The sequence below is a fragment of the Euprymna scolopes genome, chromosome 3, assembly GCF_053919585.1.
Source record: "Euprymna scolopes isolate OS-2025 chromosome 3, ASM5391958v1, whole genome shotgun sequence".
NCBI lineage: Eukaryota > Metazoa > Mollusca > Cephalopoda > Sepiida > Sepiolidae > Euprymna > Euprymna scolopes.
The window spans coordinates 92,774,753-92,797,105 of NC_136484.1; the positions used below are offsets into that span (position 1 = coordinate 92,774,753).

The 22,353-nt window shown below is 31.7% G+C and overlaps 1 protein-coding gene across 1 annotated transcript; it reads left to right on the forward strand.

Moving 5' to 3' along the window:
* The first annotated feature begins 231 nt into the window (after positions 1-231).
* Positions 232-17,914, forward strand: LOC145261888 (uncharacterized). Its single transcript, XM_080119792.1, has 4 exons — positions 232-331; positions 1,754-2,071; positions 3,789-3,911; positions 17,515-17,914. The coding sequence occupies exons 1-4, from the start codon at positions 232-234 to the stop codon at positions 17,715-17,717; spliced, it is 744 nt and encodes a 247-aa protein (XP_079975918.1). The 3' UTR covers positions 17,718-17,914.
* The last annotated feature ends 4,439 nt before the right edge of the window (positions 17,915-22,353 follow it).

Consider the following 22,353-nt stretch of genomic DNA (forward strand, 5'->3'; position numbering starts at 1 on the left):
CATTTTACGGTGATCAATGTGGACCTTTTTGTATACGTGTTCTAAGTACAGAACATCATATCAAAACTTTGCCACATATTTTTATAAGTATTAAGTTATACAAACAATAAAGTCCTGTTTTCCTGTTATAGCCGTCTTGCACGCACGAAAACTATTAAAATACCATACATATTTTGATACAAATAAAATATACTTATCCAAGTAATTTGGTGATTTCTTGAGTATATGATCATGGGATCCATCTATTACCTTGTTCGTGAACAAACGAATAAAATGATAGGAATTAAGAAACTCGTTTCTATCGTTGAGGACTTTCAATTGAATTCAGTCGGTCAGTTTAGCTCTTATGCATATATCATCGTATAGCGATTAGATCACTGTCTGACTGACGTAAAGAACGTTTAAAATTAAAATCTTTAAATTCAACGTTATTTCACGCCGTAGCCGATTGGATGCGGCTATTGCTAATCGAGCCAGAGATGACTCGTGTTGCCGAGTTCGAATCTATCGACTGGTGTTAATCGTGACACCCTGCACTGAAGATTCCCGAAAGGATGAAACACTAGTGTCTGCAGGTATTTAATTATCATAGTAAAGAAATAAGTATATAAATATATATATATATATATTCAGAATGTGAGAGAATATATAATTATTTTAACAGCCAGATAACGTCGCAACTCACAAGAGCCATGACAGCCAACAAACTGGAAGTCTAAGACTCGAGTTACACCCTAATTTTGCGCTCATCAGTTAGACACATCTGAACTCTGGATTTTAAACCCAAGCCTCTTGCATCCGAGGAGAGCACTGAGCAAACACACCGCACACACACAACCAAGCTTAACAACTGATACTGACCAAGAAAACAGCGGCGAAATCCGACAGTGGATTAAACCTACCTCGTACAAAACAAGGGACGTAGTCATCGAAACAAGCTATAACCCAAGCCGTCGTCTCACAAGTAGAAATTTTATACTCGTAAGGACGATGCCATCATGACACTCTTACGTAGCAATCAGCAATAGAATGTTCAGAATGTGAGAGAATATATGATTCTTTCCGCACCGAGACAAAGTCGCAGCTCACAAGAGCCATGACAGCCAACAAACCAGAAGTCTAAGATTCGAGTTATATATCTAAGACTCGTGATATATATATATATATATATATATATATGTATATGTATATATAATGCATATATATACATATATGTGTATGTATATATATGTATATATATATATATGTATATTTATATATATATATATATATATATATATAATATCGGTTGAACTTTTAAAGTTTAGCCTAAATCGTAATTAAGATGCCAAATAAAACTCTGATTCTGATTAGCCAATATGTATATGTTATTGTTTAACCATGTCGTTGGCAATAAAATAATATTCTTACTTATAAGGTATTTTTAAATATAAACCTAGTTTAACAGTTTGATAATATGGAGACATTAAAATTACAATTCGCCTAATGTTAATTATTATTTCTTTAGTAAAAACATAACGTTCCTTATTTGTTTTTCTTTTTTTTTGTTGTTTTTGTTTTTGCTTGTTTACTTAACTTCGCAAAAAGGATTGAACATAGAAATACATGGATCCTGAGCAACGCCGGGTTATTACAGCTAGTAGAGACTAATTAAACTTTAATTCAAATGCATTTGATTTTATTTAACTCTTTCCTAAATAAAAAATAATACACTTGGACGAAATCTATGTATTCTTTTCTTGACCTTTTTCAGAAAACCGAGGGCGTTATCCTTCCAGCTTCCAAGAGAAATTGGCGAATGCAAAACGTCATAGACTTCAGCAGAGCAAGAGCAATGCAACTCACTTGAAGGAATCGGATAATACTTGCAACTCCGCCAGTTTATCCCCTCCGAAAATCCCCCACGCGCACGTGCGCGCAAACTACCACTTCGATGCAGAGAAGAAAACCTACGTGATGATGGCCACTTACACTTGCAAAGAAGGCTACAAACTGAAGTATCCGGATATGAGGCACCGCTACTGTAAAAACAAAAAATGGGTCGGTCCGATCATGCCCGAATGCATCAAAAGTAAGTATCTTTTTTATGCCAGTATTGACGAGTAAATAACATTCTAATCATGTAATTTACTCAAATCAAAATAACTTTACCTAATTTTTATGCCCCACACCACCAAATATATCTGTGACATTGCCTTGTAATGATATGTAACCATTCCATTTAAACTTTTCTTAGATGATCGCGTATAATTGGCAGAATATATTGAGAATGTGAAGATAATACTTAGTAAAGCGGCAATCACTACAGGCGGGTTGAACCAGCTTCCTTCTAAAGAAGAAGTTTCATGGAAATATCAAATTCACAAGCGGTTTCCAGTCGCTTGTATTTTTGCAGTTCTTGCAGGATGATACTGGTGTTCTCATACATACAGGGTCTGCATTTAATATTCCTAAAGGATCACCCATCTAGTACTGACCAAGCTCAATATTGCTTAACATGGGGGACTTAATGAGTATTGATTATGCTGTCCGACAATAATTCCAATGATACGATTACTGGTGGCACGTTGCGTTTATGCTATTACATTATGATATGGCAGTTGCCACAGTTTTACAAAGGAAAGCCACCCCTAGAAATTTTCAATGTTCGGTTGTGAGCCCGGCATTGTGAGCCTCAGCATTCAACTCAACTTTGAGCCTTATTTAGTTTTCTACCATTGGATCACATGTGGCTCAGTACATCATCCCGTAGCCGGCCACCCTGTTGCATATAAACCACACTCGTATTCGAGTTGAAATCAGTCTGGGACAATTAGTGCTGTCTGCTTCTGCAAAGTGTGTTTCAAAATATAGTATTCTATGCGCTTTGCCTTTAATCATTCAGTCATTATAGATCCACTTGTTGGATCACTCCCCAAACTCATTTTTCCAGTTCTATACATTCATATCAAGATGTTAGGGAGGCTATAATCTTTCATTCTAGCCCAGTGCACTGCCTAGTGCATCTGCTAATAATAATGCGTACTTAACTTTCGGACACTCCAGTTTGCTGTAGAACATTACTCTCTATGATAAACGATTATCACTTAATATTTAGAAAACTCTAGAAGCATGTTTGGTGAAATATTTCTAGGATCTTATGTGTCGGCCATATGTAATTCGTGTCACGAGGAAGAACAAATTAACACTTAAGAAAAACGGTTCGTTCACATTAAGTTTTGTTTTGAATTGTAATTATTGTGAGTGTAATGGCTCCAATAATACTTACTGTCGGATACACCCAAATTTGGTATCCGGTTTCCATCAAAAGTGGATGTCCCAAGGGAAGATCAAATCTAAATTCAGTCTCTCCTGATTAGGTAAGATTGCATACAGCGCATGGTATTCTTAACTGAATTGCAAATTACGGTTACTCAGAACAATTAAGATAGATTTGTGTTTAAACATAAGTCAATCCCTCATACCAAGGGATATTTATCATGTAACTTTTGTGATTAAAACATGTCGAAAAAAATTTACGGAAAGAAATGCTGACTGAATTTCTGTATAATAAATAAATAAATAAATGAATAGTGTATGTGTGTTTTTATTTGGAATGTATAAAAACTTTTTACAGTACAATGTTAGACTGTTAATTTGTTGTTTTTTATTTTTATTTTGTTACTCTATTGTATACGGAGTTTCTCACGAAAAAAAAAACACTATTTTCCGTGATACTATGCTCTCTTTTTAAGGTAAAATTTGTAATGTTATCTTCAAAAAATGTTTCTTTTATTTCTTCTTTTCAGACCAATCAGACTGCGAGAAAAACAATGGCGGATGTGATCAGATTTGTTATATCTTGAAAGGGGGATACGCATGCGCCTGCAAGGAAGGCTACACTTTAACACAGAACAGAAGAAACTGCATCGGTAAGTTAGTAAACCACAAATGTAATCTTTAACGTTACAATACACCTTACTTATCTGTATAAATAAGAAGATAACACTTAGGAAGGTAATTCGTTATACATTTAAGCGTTATCGTTTATTATATACTGTTTAATTTTAGGGTCTTTTCAGGTTTGTCCGTGCGCAATCCAAAGAATAAGTAGAATACACATTATTGTTACGGTTTTTGCGATGTGAACATTCGAGAAGCCACTAAATTAACCGGTAAGCTAATTGATATAAGTAATCATATCGATGGAAGAAAGAGAATGAAAAGTGCCAATGTTTTATCAGTCTTAAAATAGCCGGAAGATTTTAACTAAACTTATATATTCGCCAATATTTGGCTAATAATGTGTGCTCAGTTTAATTTTTAAACAGTTCTGCTCATATAGTGTAGTATGATATGATAAGAAAATTGGGAGCTTAGTGGTGTCAGACTTGCTGATAGGCTTACATACATGCCGATACCAATCGAGAGACACGATCTTTTGCTAAAAAGTCGCGGTTGAAGAGCATGTGAATTTTAAGTGTAATATAACGCCTTAAGGGCGATATCTTAGAACACTTAGTGACGAACTTGATCGCGAACCTTTCTCCGTTATACAAACCCATGCAGATTCAATATCAATAACAAACTTTAATAATGAAACACTTTTGCGTATTGGGTTTTTTCTTGGGGGGGGGGAGGTTGAAAAGAAAATTTAAATAGGTGTTTCAATACCAGGAACCAATACCTAGGTTTGCCGAATCCATGCAAAAATGTAAGGAACCGCAGAAACATCCAACTAAAAAAACTATACGTCCGATGTTAATCAGATATTTTTTATTCCAATTTTCTTTTTTTCTCTCGCTGGCAAATGAGGACTCCTACCGGATGCTACTCATTTACATTTTAAGATGCAAGCTATCCCTTTAAGTTTAATTGCCTTTATCACTCTTGTGCTTGGTTCGCCGGTTATGCTTGTCAGGTAATTTTCAAAAATGATTTTTTTTCATAATACTGGTTGCTTCTACAATGACTGGAATGCTGACGATCTTCCTAAAATTTCATTTTCTTTTTATGTCGTACATTAGGCCTTAGTATTTTTTTTATATTTTCCTTTCTGATCTCTGTAATACAGTATCATTAGGGACACTAACTTCTGCTAAGCTGTTGTTTCTTCTTCTCGTACCATATCGCCATATTAGGTTTAATAGCTCCGTTTTCTAGGTACGCAACTGTAAAACTTGCTTAATCATCGTAGATGACTTATTTCTAACTGTTCTTCCTGGTATATGTTCCTGTCACTTGCTGCTATATTCAATATTTTTCAAAATGGTCCAGTAGAGATCTTTACAAGGTGCATTGGGTTGCATTGTATAGTAGTCGTCTCTTAGCAAAACTTTATTACTAGGTGTACGGTGGTTCATACTCTTTACTTCTACGTGGCAGAACCTGCAGTTGTCATTGCTAAAACCACCAAGTTTCTTAAAAGCCTTAGGCATTTAAGCCATGATTTTGAGCCGTCATTATAATTCGCTTCTCCACGGGTGAGCGATCCTTTATTTAGTCAGCATAGAGTTTCTTTCATGTATATAGTGTATTGATCTAGAAAATATCTGGAATGCTGTTGGTTGGTCCATTCTTCCAGTTTTTTTTTTGTTTTTGTTTTTTTTTTGCAATGGAACGTCTTAATGTATTTCTAGTGGCTTTTGGAGGCGATTTTCGTAGCAGACTTGTTTTGGAATTCTGGCTTATTCGTAAAACAGTCTTGACCAAAATGCGATCCACTTCCTAGACAGGAGTTATTGAAAAATTGTATTTCTCGTAAAGTAGTGAATCTATTAAATAGTTCCAAATATTTCGTCAATTTCTTATAATTTTCTGATATAGGTGAGTTACAAAAATCAACTCAATAACTTTTTCGGAAAGTATTCTCACGTTGGAAATTTCCGTAGCATTGAAAATGGCTGTTATGTTCAAAGTTTTTGAAGAGATAGTATCTATATCTCTATAATTATATAAATGCAACTTTGTCTGTGTGTGAGTTCATTCCTTATAGACTCGGAAACGGCTGAACCAATTTTTTTTTAATTTACAGAATTTTAGTGTATATGTATGGGAGTGATCTTAGTTAAGTTTTGTCTCAGAATATCCCCGATACTTATCGATAATCGAAACTTATTTTTATTTATCTATCATCGATAAAGCCATTTTCCATGTCGTCACTTAGCAACAATGATAGACCTACGGGTCGTGAAAATTTTACTATGGGTAAGTTGATGGCGTGTTTTTATTTATTTACTTATTTTGCATGACGTGGTCTGTAGGTCCGAAATCTACACGTAAATGTCTTTAATTTTTTTCGCTTACTGCAAAGGATTTTATAAGACTTAAAAATTACCATTTTTTTTTTTTTTTTTGCATAGCGTGGTCTGTAGGTTCAAACCCGCACCTAAATTTCTTAGTGATTTTTTTTATCGTTACCGGGAAAGAAGTTTATATAAAATACTTTTATAAAAGAAACAGTAGATTTTCTAGAGTGCAGTGTAAAATAACATATATTTTGAAGTAAGTTACTGCATGGAGAAATGTGAAGCTTCCTCCCGGGCGATTTCACGGATTTCGATGACAATAAAAATATAGGAGTGTGAAATATTCGTTGATCATCATTCAATCCCGGGCAACGTCGGGTCTTCCTGCTAGTATATTTATAAGCGCAATAATAATTCATCTGCTATCACAACTGTAAAACAATATCTTTCTTCATGTGTGTGTTTAGCATCAAATCGACTTTCCGCGAACCGTTTTCTTCCAAGATCCCCACATCTGTGAATCACATCATCACGAGACAGCTTCCCTTCAGATTACACCATGGTCATCTTCCAATACAATGACTTCAAATACTAGTCAAATTTCGTTCTCATAATCATTTCAATTTAATTTCTGAATTGAGATGAGGAATTGGTTTGATGTGGATTATTCGAACTACTGTTCTTGTATCTGAGTGTTATTTTCACGAGGTTTCGGTTTATGTAACCTTCAATTTTCTTCAGGTGTATCGTGTCGAATTCCCGAATCTGTTGAACTATTTTTGAGGAGTATCTTGTCAGTCACAGAGATTTTTCTGTTGCACTCAGTAATTGACATGGAATTGCGAAGTACTTAAATTTCTGCCAAATCATATGGGACGGAACGAAAGTATGCTACGCCCGTGAATAAAAAAATAGTTCCGTTCGAAATTTTTCTATTTATTCTCGGGTTCGACAAAAGGATTTTCAAGCTCGATAAAACATAGCTTAAAAAGGTCGGAAGTTACATAGACAAAGGCGTTGTGAAAATAACACTCAAAGTGAGACCAGTGTTTGAAGGAGTCAAATAAGACTCAGTAGTTCGAAGTTAAATATCACTCAGTAGTTCGAAGATGTCAAATATCACTCAGTAGTTTGAAGAAGTCAAATATCACTCAGTAGTTTGAAGAAGTCAAATAACACTCAGTAGTTCTAAGAAGTCAAAAATAAAACTCAGTAATTCGAAGAAGTCAAATAACACTCAGTAGTTCGAAGAAGTCAAATAACACTCAGTAGTTCGAAGAAGTCAAATATAACTCAGTAGTTCGAAGAAGTCAAATAACACTCAGTAGTTCGAAGAAGTCAAATAACACTCAGTAGTTCGAAAAAGTTAAATAACACTCAGTAGTTCGAAGAAGTCAAAAATAACACTCAGTAATTCGAAGAAGTCAAATAACACTCAGTAGTTCGAAGAAGTCAAAAATAACACTCAGTAAGTCGAAGAAGTCGAATAACACTCAGTAGTTCGAAGAAGTCAAATAACACTCAGTAATTCGAAAAAGTCAAATAGCACTCAGTAGTTCGAAGAAGTCCAATATCACTCAGTAGTTCGAAGAAGTCCAATATCACTCAGTAGTTCGAAGAAGTCAAATAACACTCAGTAGTTCGAAGAAGTCAAATAACACTCAGTAGTTCGAAGAAGTCAAATAACACTCAGTAATTCGAAGAAGTCAAATAACACTCAGTAGTTCGAAAAAGTCAAATAAAACGAAAAATCTAAATGTTCATTCTATTCATCGTTTTCAATCCTCTCAAAATAGTGTTCGACATTCCACTGACAATCATTGTATCTAATTACCCTGTATCTTTTGTCCGCTATATATAATTGAGGACTCATTAGTAAAACGAATAAATAAGTAAAATACTCCTTAGCTAAACAAACATTAATTAAAATTTATAATCCCTCGTTGAAACTCATTAGTCCCGTAAAACGATACGCACTAATTTATCGGTCTCGTAAGCGTCTATTAGTTTTTTCGTTGATTTTCATTTTGTTTTATTTCCGAAAAAAATGTTTTTCCCCCCTTTTAATAATTCTAATGTAATAATCCAAACCGTGTCAAGCTACAGTCTTCTTTACGCCAAAACTTATACACTTCAAACGCTTCAGTCGAAACTTATATCCGTAGACATTAATGCTGTCGAATTGCATTAGTTACAGCTCGATTAGATTGGCGTAAGTAAGCAAGCAAAATAAATAAATATATATATATATATATATATATATATATATATATATACACACACACACACACAGAGTGTATGAAGGACCACCCGTGAAACCTGCTTTTCCCCATCCTTTCTTTAATTTTTCTACATGGTGTTTCATATACGCTTTAGAGTTTTTTTTATGTGTAGATTTTTATCTCGTATTGTTTGTGGACATTTCTCGTTATGTAGTTTTTGAACTGTACTAAAATAAGAGGGTTATTATTTAGAAATACATTTTTAGCATGGCGAAGTTCTATTTTTATTTTAAAAGTGTCATACGGTGAAGTGCTAAAATACATTTTGGTCAATGTGGCCTGGTTGCCCCAGCACCGAATACTTACCTGCAGAGAGCTCCTTTTTAGGGGTATTACCCCCAACCTTCCCATGTTAAGAACGGCTTTCAGAATAAACACCTTTTGCAGGTAAGTCTTCAATGGGAAAACCAGGCCACATTAACTTACAGTTTAATGACCATGCTGACAGGATAACGCTGTTATTTCAAAATCCATTCTTAACATTGCTATATAAATGAGTACGTTATTATTTAAACATGGTCCGTAAACTGAAAAAATATTGCTAAAAATATATTATTAGAGCCTTGCATATTGTGCAGCTTTTAAAATAAAAGTGACGGGCAGAAATGCAGACTAGTCCTGTAAGAATTTCACGGAGATTCTCGAGTTTTGCTGGCAAATTACGAAATCTATCGAGGCCTGCAAAAAATGTGCCGACAATTATTTTGAAAACCTTTCGCTAGTTGTGTAGGTTTTCGATTTGTATTAGGTTGAGTATAAATGATTGTTGTAGATTTTCTTCGACAAAATCGCCTCCTATTTACTGTTTACCTTATTTCTAATACTTTATAAATATGCCTAATTTCAACTTATCGGTCTCCGTTCTAGCTTTGCAGGTCTTTTGTGTAACTTACACACAAGTGGCAAGGTAATAAAAAAATAAAGAAAAAAAATGCACTTTTTCGGCCAACGCTAAAGATATAAATGCCAGTTAAAAAGCTTCACTAAATTGTTCATCTTAAAATGGAATATTTTCCTAAATATTACGTATCTAAATTTTTGAGATGAAGACTTGTTATTTTGACTTGGATTCTTACAAACTATTGTTCTCATCTTGGATTTTATTTTCACAATGTTTCGGTCGATGTAACTCGGGAATCATTTTCTCGAACTCAGAAATTTTAACAGGACATTTCGTACGAAACTCCTTATTTAATTCACCATGCTTTCGCCCCGTTTGATATGACTTAATAGAAGCGGTAAGAACCCTGCAATTCCATGCAGATTCATGAGTTCGATAGAAAGATTACCGTGTTCGACAAGATACTCACGGAAAAAGGTCAGAGGTTAAGTCGACCGAAACGGTGTTAAAATAACACTCAGGATGAGAACAATAGTCTAAATGAATGCAAATAATACCAATTTTCCTCAGTAATTATTTAGAAATACACTATTAAAATCTTTTCTCATTTTAGTAAAGTTTCAAAATGCTTGTGTTACACGTGAGGTTGTCCATATATAAAGAATTTAAAGCGATCATTTTTATTATCATGTGATGTTTAATCTTGATTTGAACTGAAACTTTATTCATAGAGACAATCATTCGAAAGCAAAGTTAAATATTATTCCTTTAAAATAATGTTTTCGAATTACGTGTTCTTTAATAGTAAAGAAAAAATATTTTTCCTTGCTTTCAAAAGAAAATTGTTGACTTTATTAATCCTATAAGATATTAAAACGTATATTTACCAACATACCACATAATAAATCGTTTGAGAAAACTTTCGCGAAAAATGCTCGTCCAGCCAAAACTACTATTAAAAAGGTCGATAGCCATTAGTCGCGTGCTCTCATGTAATGAATGAATGCGTGAATGTAGGATTGACATGAAATTCTTAAAGATAAACTAAAATGACCGACAAATAGATTGAAGTGACTTAAATAAATAAAAAGTAAATGACTTAGAATGACTTTAATGAACTTAAGGATGAATTGAATGACCTTAAGAATGACTTGAATGCTTAAAAAATAATTGGAATCCTTCAAAAACAACTTGAATGATCTGGAGAATGACTTGAATGGCTTTGAGACTGACTGGTTGTAAAGTGAGTGATCATTTTACATTAAATTAATACAGAAAAGTGATCCCCCACTTTATATCACAATGTAACAAACATAACTACAGCATGTAGTAAGAACACATACTACACTTCGATCTTGGTCAAAAGGCCAAGAAAATGGTATTTATTTGCTCCCCCACCGAGCAAATTAAGCACAAGGCCGATTTTTAATGTGAGGAGTGAAGAGGAAATGGGGACCAACTCCCCGGGGAGTTTGGGAGCTGGATAGTGACAATTGGTATGAAGGGTTACCCCTACATTTACCATGGTCTTTGCTTGCAGCATCTGCCGAAACAGATACTACACTTTGAGATATTAAATCTTTTATTCATGTTAAAAATACAGTCAAAATCAACGATGAACAAAAAACTTAGGCACATGGCCAACTCAAAAGGGGGGATTGTGGGGGTCGTTGGTCATTCTTGTCACTCCAGAACTAAACAAAACCAAAAGTTTCTCCCGGCTAGTATCTTCTTTCACCATAATACCGCATTCACTCTTTCATATTGGGGGACGTCCTACTTAACTCCCAGTTTTTAAAACATTTTTTATTGACGTGTAACAGCCTTTATTAAGAATAGACCTTTGATCTTAATCAAAAAGGCCAAGCACAAAAGTTTTACGGACAGACCGACCGACTTATAGAGTCACTTGCACGCGACTAATAATTCCCCACGCTCTTTATATGTGCCTAAACCTAAATATAGATTCCATGAACAAAGCTTCTTTCTTAGAACTGCACGTCTGTGGAACTCTTCCGATTCCCTGCTTTCCAGATGACTACAAGTCTAATGTAAACAAGTTCTTGATGAACCGTCCCCCCCAAGTAAGCCAATTTACAAAATTCCCACTACTTATGTTTACTATGCTATAATCACATTGACAAATGTATACCCATCAACCCTTATCCTCGAGTGGCCTCTGTGCCTTGATACGTGGTGATTCCGGAGTAAAAAAAATAAAATAAAATAAGCAAAGCAACTGAATATAATAGGGAGTTAGCATACACACTGAAAGAGAAATAATAAGCAAATAAGATTTCTCCTCATCATTTGTATGACTGAACGGATACACTTGTTTTATTTATAATTAAATATTTCTCCGCGAGATTTTTGCTTCGGAAATTTAATAATTTAGCTCTGTGTGGCTAATAAGAGTAGCTTATCGGTAATTAAGACCACCCAAGCAAACAAAATTAATTTGAAAACGTCTGAAAGGAAGGAAGTGTTATGGAAAACGCGACACATTACCTCATTTTTTTCTCCATTACTTTCTTTCTAAATGGTACGGAAATATTTTATGCAATGTTCGTTCCGTATCCCGTGACTGCTTCGATGAATAAAAGCGAGTTATTTTTAAGATATTTACATCTTCTAGAGGTTTCAATCTGCAAATATATATGGTTTGCTTTCTAATTATCATTTTGGCTTTAATTAAACTTTAATTCTTACGCCCCCTTCAAATAAGAATCCCTTTACATCTAATAAGCCAAACGAAGTTTTACCTTTGAAATTATACTGTTCTCCTGGAGGAGTATGTTTTGCTGAGAAATGCACAAGAGTCGTAAAGTAGGCTACTAAATAGATCGGGGAGAGGTACCAAAAGCCTCTGCAGGTGAATAGTTTAAAAGAATCTCCTGAGACAAAGGGAAATAAATTCTAGTGAATCTATTCTACGCTAGACAGAAGAGTAATTATGGTGATTCAAGGTGTTGAAAAATTCGATTAAATACAGGGTACGCCTGTTAGGGTGGGTTCCAACTCTTTTTATGGCATTAACATTGCGAAATCCTGCACGTGAATAATGTGTATTTTCTTTAAAAAAACACCTCTTCCGACTCTGGATGAAGTGCAATTCATCTTCAGATAACTTTTTACAATGATCGTTTGCAATAGTTATGTTAGTATTAGACTTAATTCTAAAATGATTTGATATGCCATGAAAATAGGCAAATTAAAAAATCAATAATTAAAAGCATCACGTCATTATTTTGTACAATTTTGATACTTTTTTTTTTACATGAGTAACCATTATAAAGGCTTAGGGGCCACTTGAGGATAAGGGTTAAAGAATGTACAGTAGTCAATAGGACAATATAATAGTAATCGTTAGTAGTGAAAATTTAGTAAATTGGATTAAGGGGAACGGCTCATCAAGAACTTGTTTACATTAGACTTGAAGACGACCACATTGTAGTCAGCTGGAAAGCAGGCAAACGGAAGACAGTTTCACAGGTGTGCAGTTCTAAGAAAGAAGCTTTGTTCATGACATCTACGTTTAGGTTTAGGCACAGGCAAAGAGTGGAGGAAATTATTGACAGTGTTTTCAGCTAAACGAGTGTTTCTCCTGAGAGTTTGGCGAGGAGGAAACCAAAGATTAGAGCTCATACGAGCACTTGCCATGAAAATAACGATAAAGCAGGGACAGGTTCGCAACGTCTCTTCTGTAGAGAAAGAAGTGTCAGAAAAGAGAAAAGGGCATCTCCTACTAGGCTATGAAGTCTATTTGGAACTCTGTCAAGGCATGATAATCTTTCTTTCTAACAGCTCCTGTCCAAATCTGACAACACAACTCCATCCTTGGACGTACCTGTATGTAGAGATTTAGTAAATAGAAAATTATTGATTTAGCAAAGTGTTAGAAATGTTCATAGATTGGACAGGTTTCTTCTGATTATATGAGGTCGAACACGTATTTAACCAAAACGTTTTCGGATGACATGTTTATTTCGTACTTAAATAATTAAAAAATATGTTAAGCAATATTCTGTCTGCGTAAAAAAAAATGTTTTTGCTGTGAGTCGAGACAAATTATACTTTAGAATAATCACGTTTTATTCACTAATAACATTTTATGTATTGGTAAATACTTGTGATGCATGCAACTAGTGACATGCTTGATTCTCATTTAAAATACTAAAATCAATTAATATTCATTGTATTATTAGTGGAGCTTATTGTGAATACATAATGTAATAACCAGTAGCAGTATCTTTTATCTTTGCCTATCTATCTACTATTATATAAAATGAACTTTGTCTGTGTGAGTTCGTTCCCTGTGGACTCCTAAATTGCTGGTTCGATTTTTCTGAAATTTCACACAAATGTATTTATGTACATGGCAGTGTTCTTAGATAGGTTTTGTAAAAATCCGACGAAGTTAACGTCTTATACAGTCTAATATTTGAAAAGCTTTTTTACCGCACAAGTAGAAAGGCCCGGCATACAAAATCAACAGTAATTTCTTTGATATAACAGCGGGCGTTCGAAATAAATTTTTCTGTTTAGAGCACAACTGAACCATGATACTTGACTTTATCATTTTAAACTTTAATTCAAGCCATTATCACCATACAAGTCGAAAAGCTTGGCATATAAAATAAAATAAAAATATATTAACTACAGAAAGCAGTACTTCATGCGTATGCAGTTTTCAGCGTAGGAGATGACAATTACTGCCGGGGATTCGAACCCAGTTGCAAAGTCACTTTGATTATTCCATCTAACATTCAACTCTTCAATTAACATTGAAAATAAGAACATTTAAACTGTACATAATATTGAATCAATAAGATATATGAAGAAAAGCATAATTATATAGTGTTCAGTAGCAAAGACCTAAACAATAATTAAGATACTTATTATAACTACTCTGAGAGGTTCAATCTTTGCTTTTAAGGAGGTTCTAACAATATATTTTTGTATAAAGAGTATTATCTACAGACGCCACTGTTTCATGCTAACACAATCTGCAGTGTGTGTGTGTGTGTGTGTGTATCTATACTAGCAGAGAGACCCAATGATGCCCGGGATTGAATCATGGTTAACGAATATTTTCCACTCCTATATTTTATTGTCATCGAAATCCGTGAAATCGCCCGGGAGGAAGCTGCACATTTCTCCATGCAGTAACTTAGTCCGAAATATGTTATTCTACATAGAGCACATACTGTTTCTTTTATAAAATTATTTTATATAAACTTCTTTCCAGTTAAGGAAAAAAAACACTAAAAAATTAACGTGCGGAGTTTGAACCTACAGACAACGGCACACACACACACACACACACACACACACACACACACACAAAAAAAAAACACGTAAATTGTCAAGTCTTATAAAATTCTTTGCACTTAATGAAAAAAACATTAAGAAGAATAAAGAAAAAAAACACGCTATCAACTTACCCATAGAAGAATGTTGACGGCCATTATTCTATCATTGTTGCTAAGCAACGACATGGAATAATGGTTTACCGATGATAGATAAATTAAAATAACGGTTTTTATTATCGGTAATTATTGGTGGTATTCTGAGACAAAACTTAACCCCCCGACTTATACATTAAAGTTCTGTAAATTTTAAAGAAAATCTGTTCAGCCGTTTCGGAGTCTATAAGGAACGAATCCACACACAGACAAAATTGCATTTATATAATTATAATGTTAATATATATATATATATATATATATATATATATATATATATATATATATATATATATATACTAGCAGTTCCGCCAGGCTTTGTTCGGGCCCTATGTACTGTTGATAACTTTATGTGCATATGTATATATTAAAAAGTGTGAATATGTGCGCTAATGCCTTTCCATATAATAGGCTTTCTTAACTACTATCGAGAAAAGTTTGTAGAGACCGCAAATGTCAAGTGTTTTATAATTTGGCCCCTATTTTGACCCCTTAACCTTTATTGTTTTGGGCTCAAATTAAATTAAAATGTTTGACCCATGTCGAAGTAACGTATATCAAAAATTTCAAGTGTTTACATCCAAAATTAGCGGAGGAGTTTGGTGAAATCTGCAAAGGTCAACCCTGTAAACTTTGAGCTCGTGCAAACCAAATTTCAGACCAAAAACTGATTAAAAACCTTGCCGTATGTCTGAATATCCTATATGCAAAATTTCAAATGTTTAGACCCAAAATTGACTTAATAGTTTGCTAGAGACCACAAAGCTAAGTTCTTTTGAACTTGGACCCCTTAGAAGCCAAATTTTCAAGAAAAAAAAAACAATGAAAAAGCTTGCCCTATGCATGAATACACTTTCTGTACAATTTCAAATGTTCAGACCAAAAATTAGCTGAGTAATGTCGCAGAGACCAGAGAGGTCAATTTTGTTTTTTTAACTTTGACCCCACCTATGACACTTTAGCATTGATTGCTTTGAGTTCAAATCAAATTATAAAGTTAGATCCATGTCACAATAACCTATATATAAAATTTCAAGTTTTTAGACCCAAAAGTGGCGGAGGGTTTGGTAGAGTTCTCAAAGGTAAAATCGTTGAACTTTGACCCCCTTAACAGCAAAATTTCTGGCCGAAACGCGATTAAAAGGATTTTTCCAACTTTCAATACTCCTGATGTAAAATTTTGAGTCTGTAAACCGAAACTTGACAAAGTTATTTAGTAGGGAAATGTACACAGACAGACAGGCAGACACTTTCACTTTTATAGATATACTAGCATGGGTGCCCGGCGTTGCCCGGGTGTTCGGAGGTGTGTGTTGAGCAAAAAGAAAAAAAAAGTGGTAGTAGGAAGGCAGGCTCGAACTCGTACCGCGAAGGGGGAAAAGAATGGGGAAAACGTGACGTTTTTGCTGTTACGACCACCGCCAAACCGGAAGTGACGTAGGTTTAAATTAAGGCTAGACAATCGAAAAGAGATGATAACTTTCGAAAATATCGGCGAAAAAAACAAACCCTCCCTGTAGAAAAGTGTCCAGTTGAGGGTGAAGAAATTAATGTTTTTAGCCAATATTTCGGTTATTGTCGTTTGCAGAGTCAAGCTTCAAAACGACACTAATCTTGTGACAATCCCTCGCCTGTCGAAAGTTTTAGGCAGACATGCAAACATACATACATACATTTATATATTGGTAGCTCAAATTTTCAACCCAAACCGATTAAAAAGCTTGCCTTATCTCTGAATACCCTTTATGTAAAATTTCAAATGTTTAGACCAGAAATTGTCTTTTGTAAGTTGGTAGATTTTAACTTTGCCTCCTTAACATTCATTGATTTGGGCTCAACTCAAGTTATTAAGCTAGATCCATGTACAAGCAACATATGTCTAAAAAAAAAGTGTTTAGCCCAAATTCGGCGGAGGAGTCTAGTAGAGTTCCCAAAGGTAAAACCGTTGAACTTTGACCCCTTAACAGCCAAATTTCTGGCCGAAAACCGATTACAAAGATATTCCCATATATATATATATATATATATATATATATATATATATATATATATATATATATACATATCAAATTTCGAGTCTGTAGGCTGAAAGCTGACGGAGTTATTGTAGGGAAATGTACACAGACAGACAGACACTTTCCCTTAATATATATATATATACAAAATTTTGTACGGCATATTAATATTTTGTACGGCACAATCACGTTGATACACCGGTTCTCGTAAGATAACCTAAGTTAAGCAACGTTCAGCCTGGCCAGTACCAAATGGGTGACCATTTGGGAATTCTAGTCGCTGTATGTGCTTTCCGGTTATCTCGGCATTTGTTTCCCGTCGTTTTCAACCTCTACTTGCTAATGGTATTTAACAATGTCGACTCAGGAGAAGTGTGGTTGGAGATTGCGCAACTCTTGCCACAAACATTTCACGCGCAGGTACTCTTACAGTGGGTATTTATAGTCTGTCAAGATTGAAGGAAGCCTTTTTTATAATATTTATATATTTGATTAAGCTTAAATAAAATCAAAAGTGTGCTATATGACTATTATCCACGTAAATTCTTTTTTTTTTCTAATATATAAATGTGTATATATATTATTTTTTAATATATAATTTTTTAATATGTTTTCTAATATATAAATGTGTATATATATATATACAGTTATAAATTAAAATTAATATCATGTTTTTGTGTGTAGATGTGAATGAATGCTTGTTTGACAACGGAAATTGTCACCAAGATTGCTTCAACACTCCAGGCTCATTTTTCTGCGCATGCTCATCGGGTTACTACATGTTTGAAGGTCACTGCAAAGGTAGGACCCGTTTCTTTTTGACCACCGCTTCACCCTGCATGATTATTATCATTTCCCCCTTTTATAGCAAGCTAACATTTTCTTAATTTAAAAAAAATTCAAATTTTCTCACTCAAAAAAAAAAAAAAAAAAAGTATATAAAACATCGGTAAATATGCAGATTAACACCTAGGTTAAATAACCCCTCGCACATTTACACAAAATGAGATTCTATTTTTTTCAGGCAATCATGTTTGAACCACTTGAAGAAATTAGTGGGCCGAAGAAAAAAAAAAGAGAAAAACTATTACATTATTATTTAAAGATATCAGTTTCGTATCTAAATTAAAGATGAAATGATTCCCCATTTCCGGGTCGTTATATATCTTTTGTTTTTTTAGGGAAGTAAATGAAATATTTACAATAAAATCTAGGTGCGACTTGCAAGGTCGTAAAGTCACAAGTAATCGCACAAAAAACACGAAAACGCACAAAATTTATCTCCCGTAAAACAAGAAATGTTTTACTGCTCTAAAATGCAAGAATAACCAAGAAATTCAAGTTCATTTTATCGTTAATTTACATGCAAAACTGATCATCCACCTTAAATTATGCTGTGATGGTCACTTGTAATCGTTTAAGAAGAGTATGCTTATTTTTTAAGGAAAAAGGGCGTTATTGTGCTCAGGGTGTTAATCTACAATAATATTAAAACATTTGCCTTTTATTAAATCCCAAGTTACTATTTTGTTTTTATTTTCTGATTTTAAGAGACTAATATTTGCTTTTTTACAGATGTTTGAATTTAAAAAAATATATAACTCACAGATATTTAAATTTAAAAAATATATATAACTCGACATTTCTCACTTTTTATTTTTTTTAACATTGTTTTTCAGTGCGTTAATGTATGTGCATGTATTTTGATCCTGCTCCAATGTAATATGTGTATTTTATTAATATATATTACAACTGAGAAATATATTATTATCACAGTGTATATCTTAATCAGTATGATGGCCAATTATGATGTATGTATATGGATTTTGGTATCAAACTATAATACGCACATCAGTGTTCATATTTGATTATCTGAGTTTTCTATAAAATATTAATTTTGATATGCAATACATATTGATATTTATATTATATATATATATATCACTTTTAATATCTACATATATAAATAGCATTATATAAATATATTAATATCAAACTTTACTATAGATAGTGATATTGACAGAAAATATATATTATGCTTACCGATATTGATACACTACATATTATGTATTATGCCATTTAATATGACATACATACACTTAGATAAGCTAATAAAATAATGTATATAAGTTTTACACCAGTAACGAGTTTTGTTTATTTGATCTCCGTCTTTCATTTTTGTTCGTTTTTGATTTGAAGTTTTTATTCAAATCTTTAGAAATGTTTCGTGCATTTTCAAAAGCCAAACTTGTGCATGATTTGGTCAATATCAACCAACGAAAAAAGATATGTTGAAGTGAAAAAAAAAGCAAAAACAGACATTACTTGTTATAATCATCTTTCTTTAATCATCTGGACATTTTCATCACTCCGAATATCTTTTGCACATCGAAGAAAATTGACAAATTCCAGGGACGAAACCTGATTTTAAACAAGGTAAGTTACGTCTTATTTTATTTTTATATTGCATGTTTATATCCGCAGCGATTTAATTTCGACATTGCTTGGACATATCAATCATAAATCACCATTTTGTTTTCATGTGTGAAAACATAAGATAAATTTTATTTTGCATTCGATTTCTATTTAAAATCTTGTCATCAACCTTGTATATTGTACCGTGAAATGCAACAAATTTTAAGGATTCTATTTTTCTCATATACATATATATATATATATATATATATATATATATGTTTCCTTTGTTTATTTTTTATCATAAACATGACGATATTTATAAAAATGTAAAGATAGCAATAATTAGGAATATAAGTGTATTGCCAATTATTAAGATTATAACGGTATTATTAATTATTTATTAGGAATATAACGATATTATCATTTATTTATTAGGAATATAATGGTATTATCAATTATTTATTAGGAATATAACGGTATTATCAATTATTTATTAGGAATATAACGTTATTATCAATTACTTATTAGGAATATAACGGTATTATCAATTATTTATTAGGAATATAACGGTATTATCAATTATTTATTAGGAATATAACGGTATTATAAATTATTTATTAGGAATATAACGTTATTATCAATTATTTATTAGGAATATAACGGTATTATCAATTACTTATTAGGAATATAACGGTATTATCAATTATTTATTAGGAATATAACGGTATTATCAATAATTTATTAGAAATATAACGGTATTATCAATTACTTATTAGGAATATAACGGTATTATCAATTATTTATTAGGAATATAACGGTATTATCAATTACTTATTAGGAATATAACGTTATTATCAATTACTTATTAGGAATATAACGGTATTATCAATTATTTATTAGGAATATAACGGTATTATGAATTATTTATTAGGAATATAACGCTATTATCAATAATTTATTAGAAATATAACGGTATTATAAATTACTTATTAGGAATATAACGGTATTATCAATTATTTATTAGGAATATAACGGTATTATCAATTATTTATTAGGAATATAACGTTATTATCAATTACTTATTAGGAATATAACGGTATTATCAATTATTTATTAGGAATATAACGGTATTATTAATTATTTCTTAGGAATATAACGGTATTATCAATAATTTATTAGAAATATAACGGTATTATCAATTACTTATTAGGAATATAACGGTATTATCAATTATTTATTAGGAATATAATGGTATTATAAATTATTTATTAGGAATATAACGGTATTATCAATAATTTATTAGAAATATAACGTTATTATCAATTACTTATTAGGAATATAACGGTATTATCAATTATTTATTAGAAATATAACGTTATTATCAATTACTTATTAGGAATATAACGGTATTATCAATAATTTATTAGAAATATAACGTTATTATCAATTACTTATTAGGAATATAACGGTATTATCAATTATTTATTAGGAATATAACGGTATTATCAATTACTTATTAGGAATATAACGGTATTATCAATTATTTATTAGAAATATAACGTTATTATCAATTACTTATTAGGAATATAACGGTATTATCAATAATTTATTAGAAATATAACGTTATTATCAATTACTTATTAGGAATATAACGGTATTATCAATTATTTATTAGAAATATAACGTTATTATCAATTACTTATTAGGAATATAACGGTATTATCAATAATTAATTAGAAATATAACGTTATTATCAATTACTTATTAGGAATATAACGGTATTATCAATAATTTATTAGAAATATAACGTTATTATCAATTACTTATTAGGAATATAACGGTATTATCAATTATTTATTAGAAATATAACGGTATTATCAATTACTTATTAGGAATATAACGGTATTATCAATTATTTATTAGGAATATAATGGTATTATAAATTATTTATTAGGAATATAATGCTATTATCAATAATTTATTAGAAATATAACGTTATTATCAATTACTTATTAGGAATATAACGGTATTATCAATAATTTATTAGAAATATAACGTTATTATCAATTACTTATTAGGAATATAACGGTATTATCAATAATTTATTAGAAATATAACGTTATTATCAATTACTTATTAGGAATATAACGGTATTATCAATTATTTATTAGGAATATAACGGTATTATCAATTACTTATTAGGAATATAACGGTATTATCAATTATTTATTAGAAATATAACGTTATTATCAATTATTTATTAGGAATATAACGGTATTATCAATAATTTATTAGAAATATAACGTTATTATCAATTACTTATTAGGAATATAACGGTATTATCAATTATTTATTAGGAATATAACGGTATTATCAATTACTTATTAGGAATATAACGGTATTATCAATTATTTATTAGGAATATAATGGTATTATAAATTATTTATTAGGAATATAACGGTATTATCAATAATTTATTAGAAATATAACGTTATTATCAATTACTTATTAGGAATATAACGGTATTATCAATAATTTATTAGAAATATAACGTTATTATCAATTACTTATTAGGAATATAACGGTATTATCAATAATTTATTAGAAATATAACGTTATTATCAATTACTTATTAGAAATATAACGGTATTATCAATTATTTATTAGGAATATAACGGTATTATAAATTATTTATTAGGAGCATAACGGTATTCTCAATTGTTAATTAAAATTTTACAATATTAAGTATAAATTAGCAGTATAATGATACAGTTTTTGTCTAAATATGCTTAAATGTATTTGCGTGTGTATGTTTTTCTCGTTTTTTTATTTTATTTATTTAATTATATTTTTATACACAAAATGTTATTTTTCAATTATAGCATGAGCTAATTATCATTAAGGATATTTTAACTGAATTGTATGTATGAAAAGTATTTGCACATAATTCTATTGCGGAATTGATAGATTTTTTATCAATCGTTTTTATTTTAATCTTTAGAATCTTTAAAATATGATGCTTATACTTTTTAACAAGTACGGATTATTTTGATACATTAATTATTGAAAAGTTTTTTTTTATTTTACTAAGGCATTTACATTGAA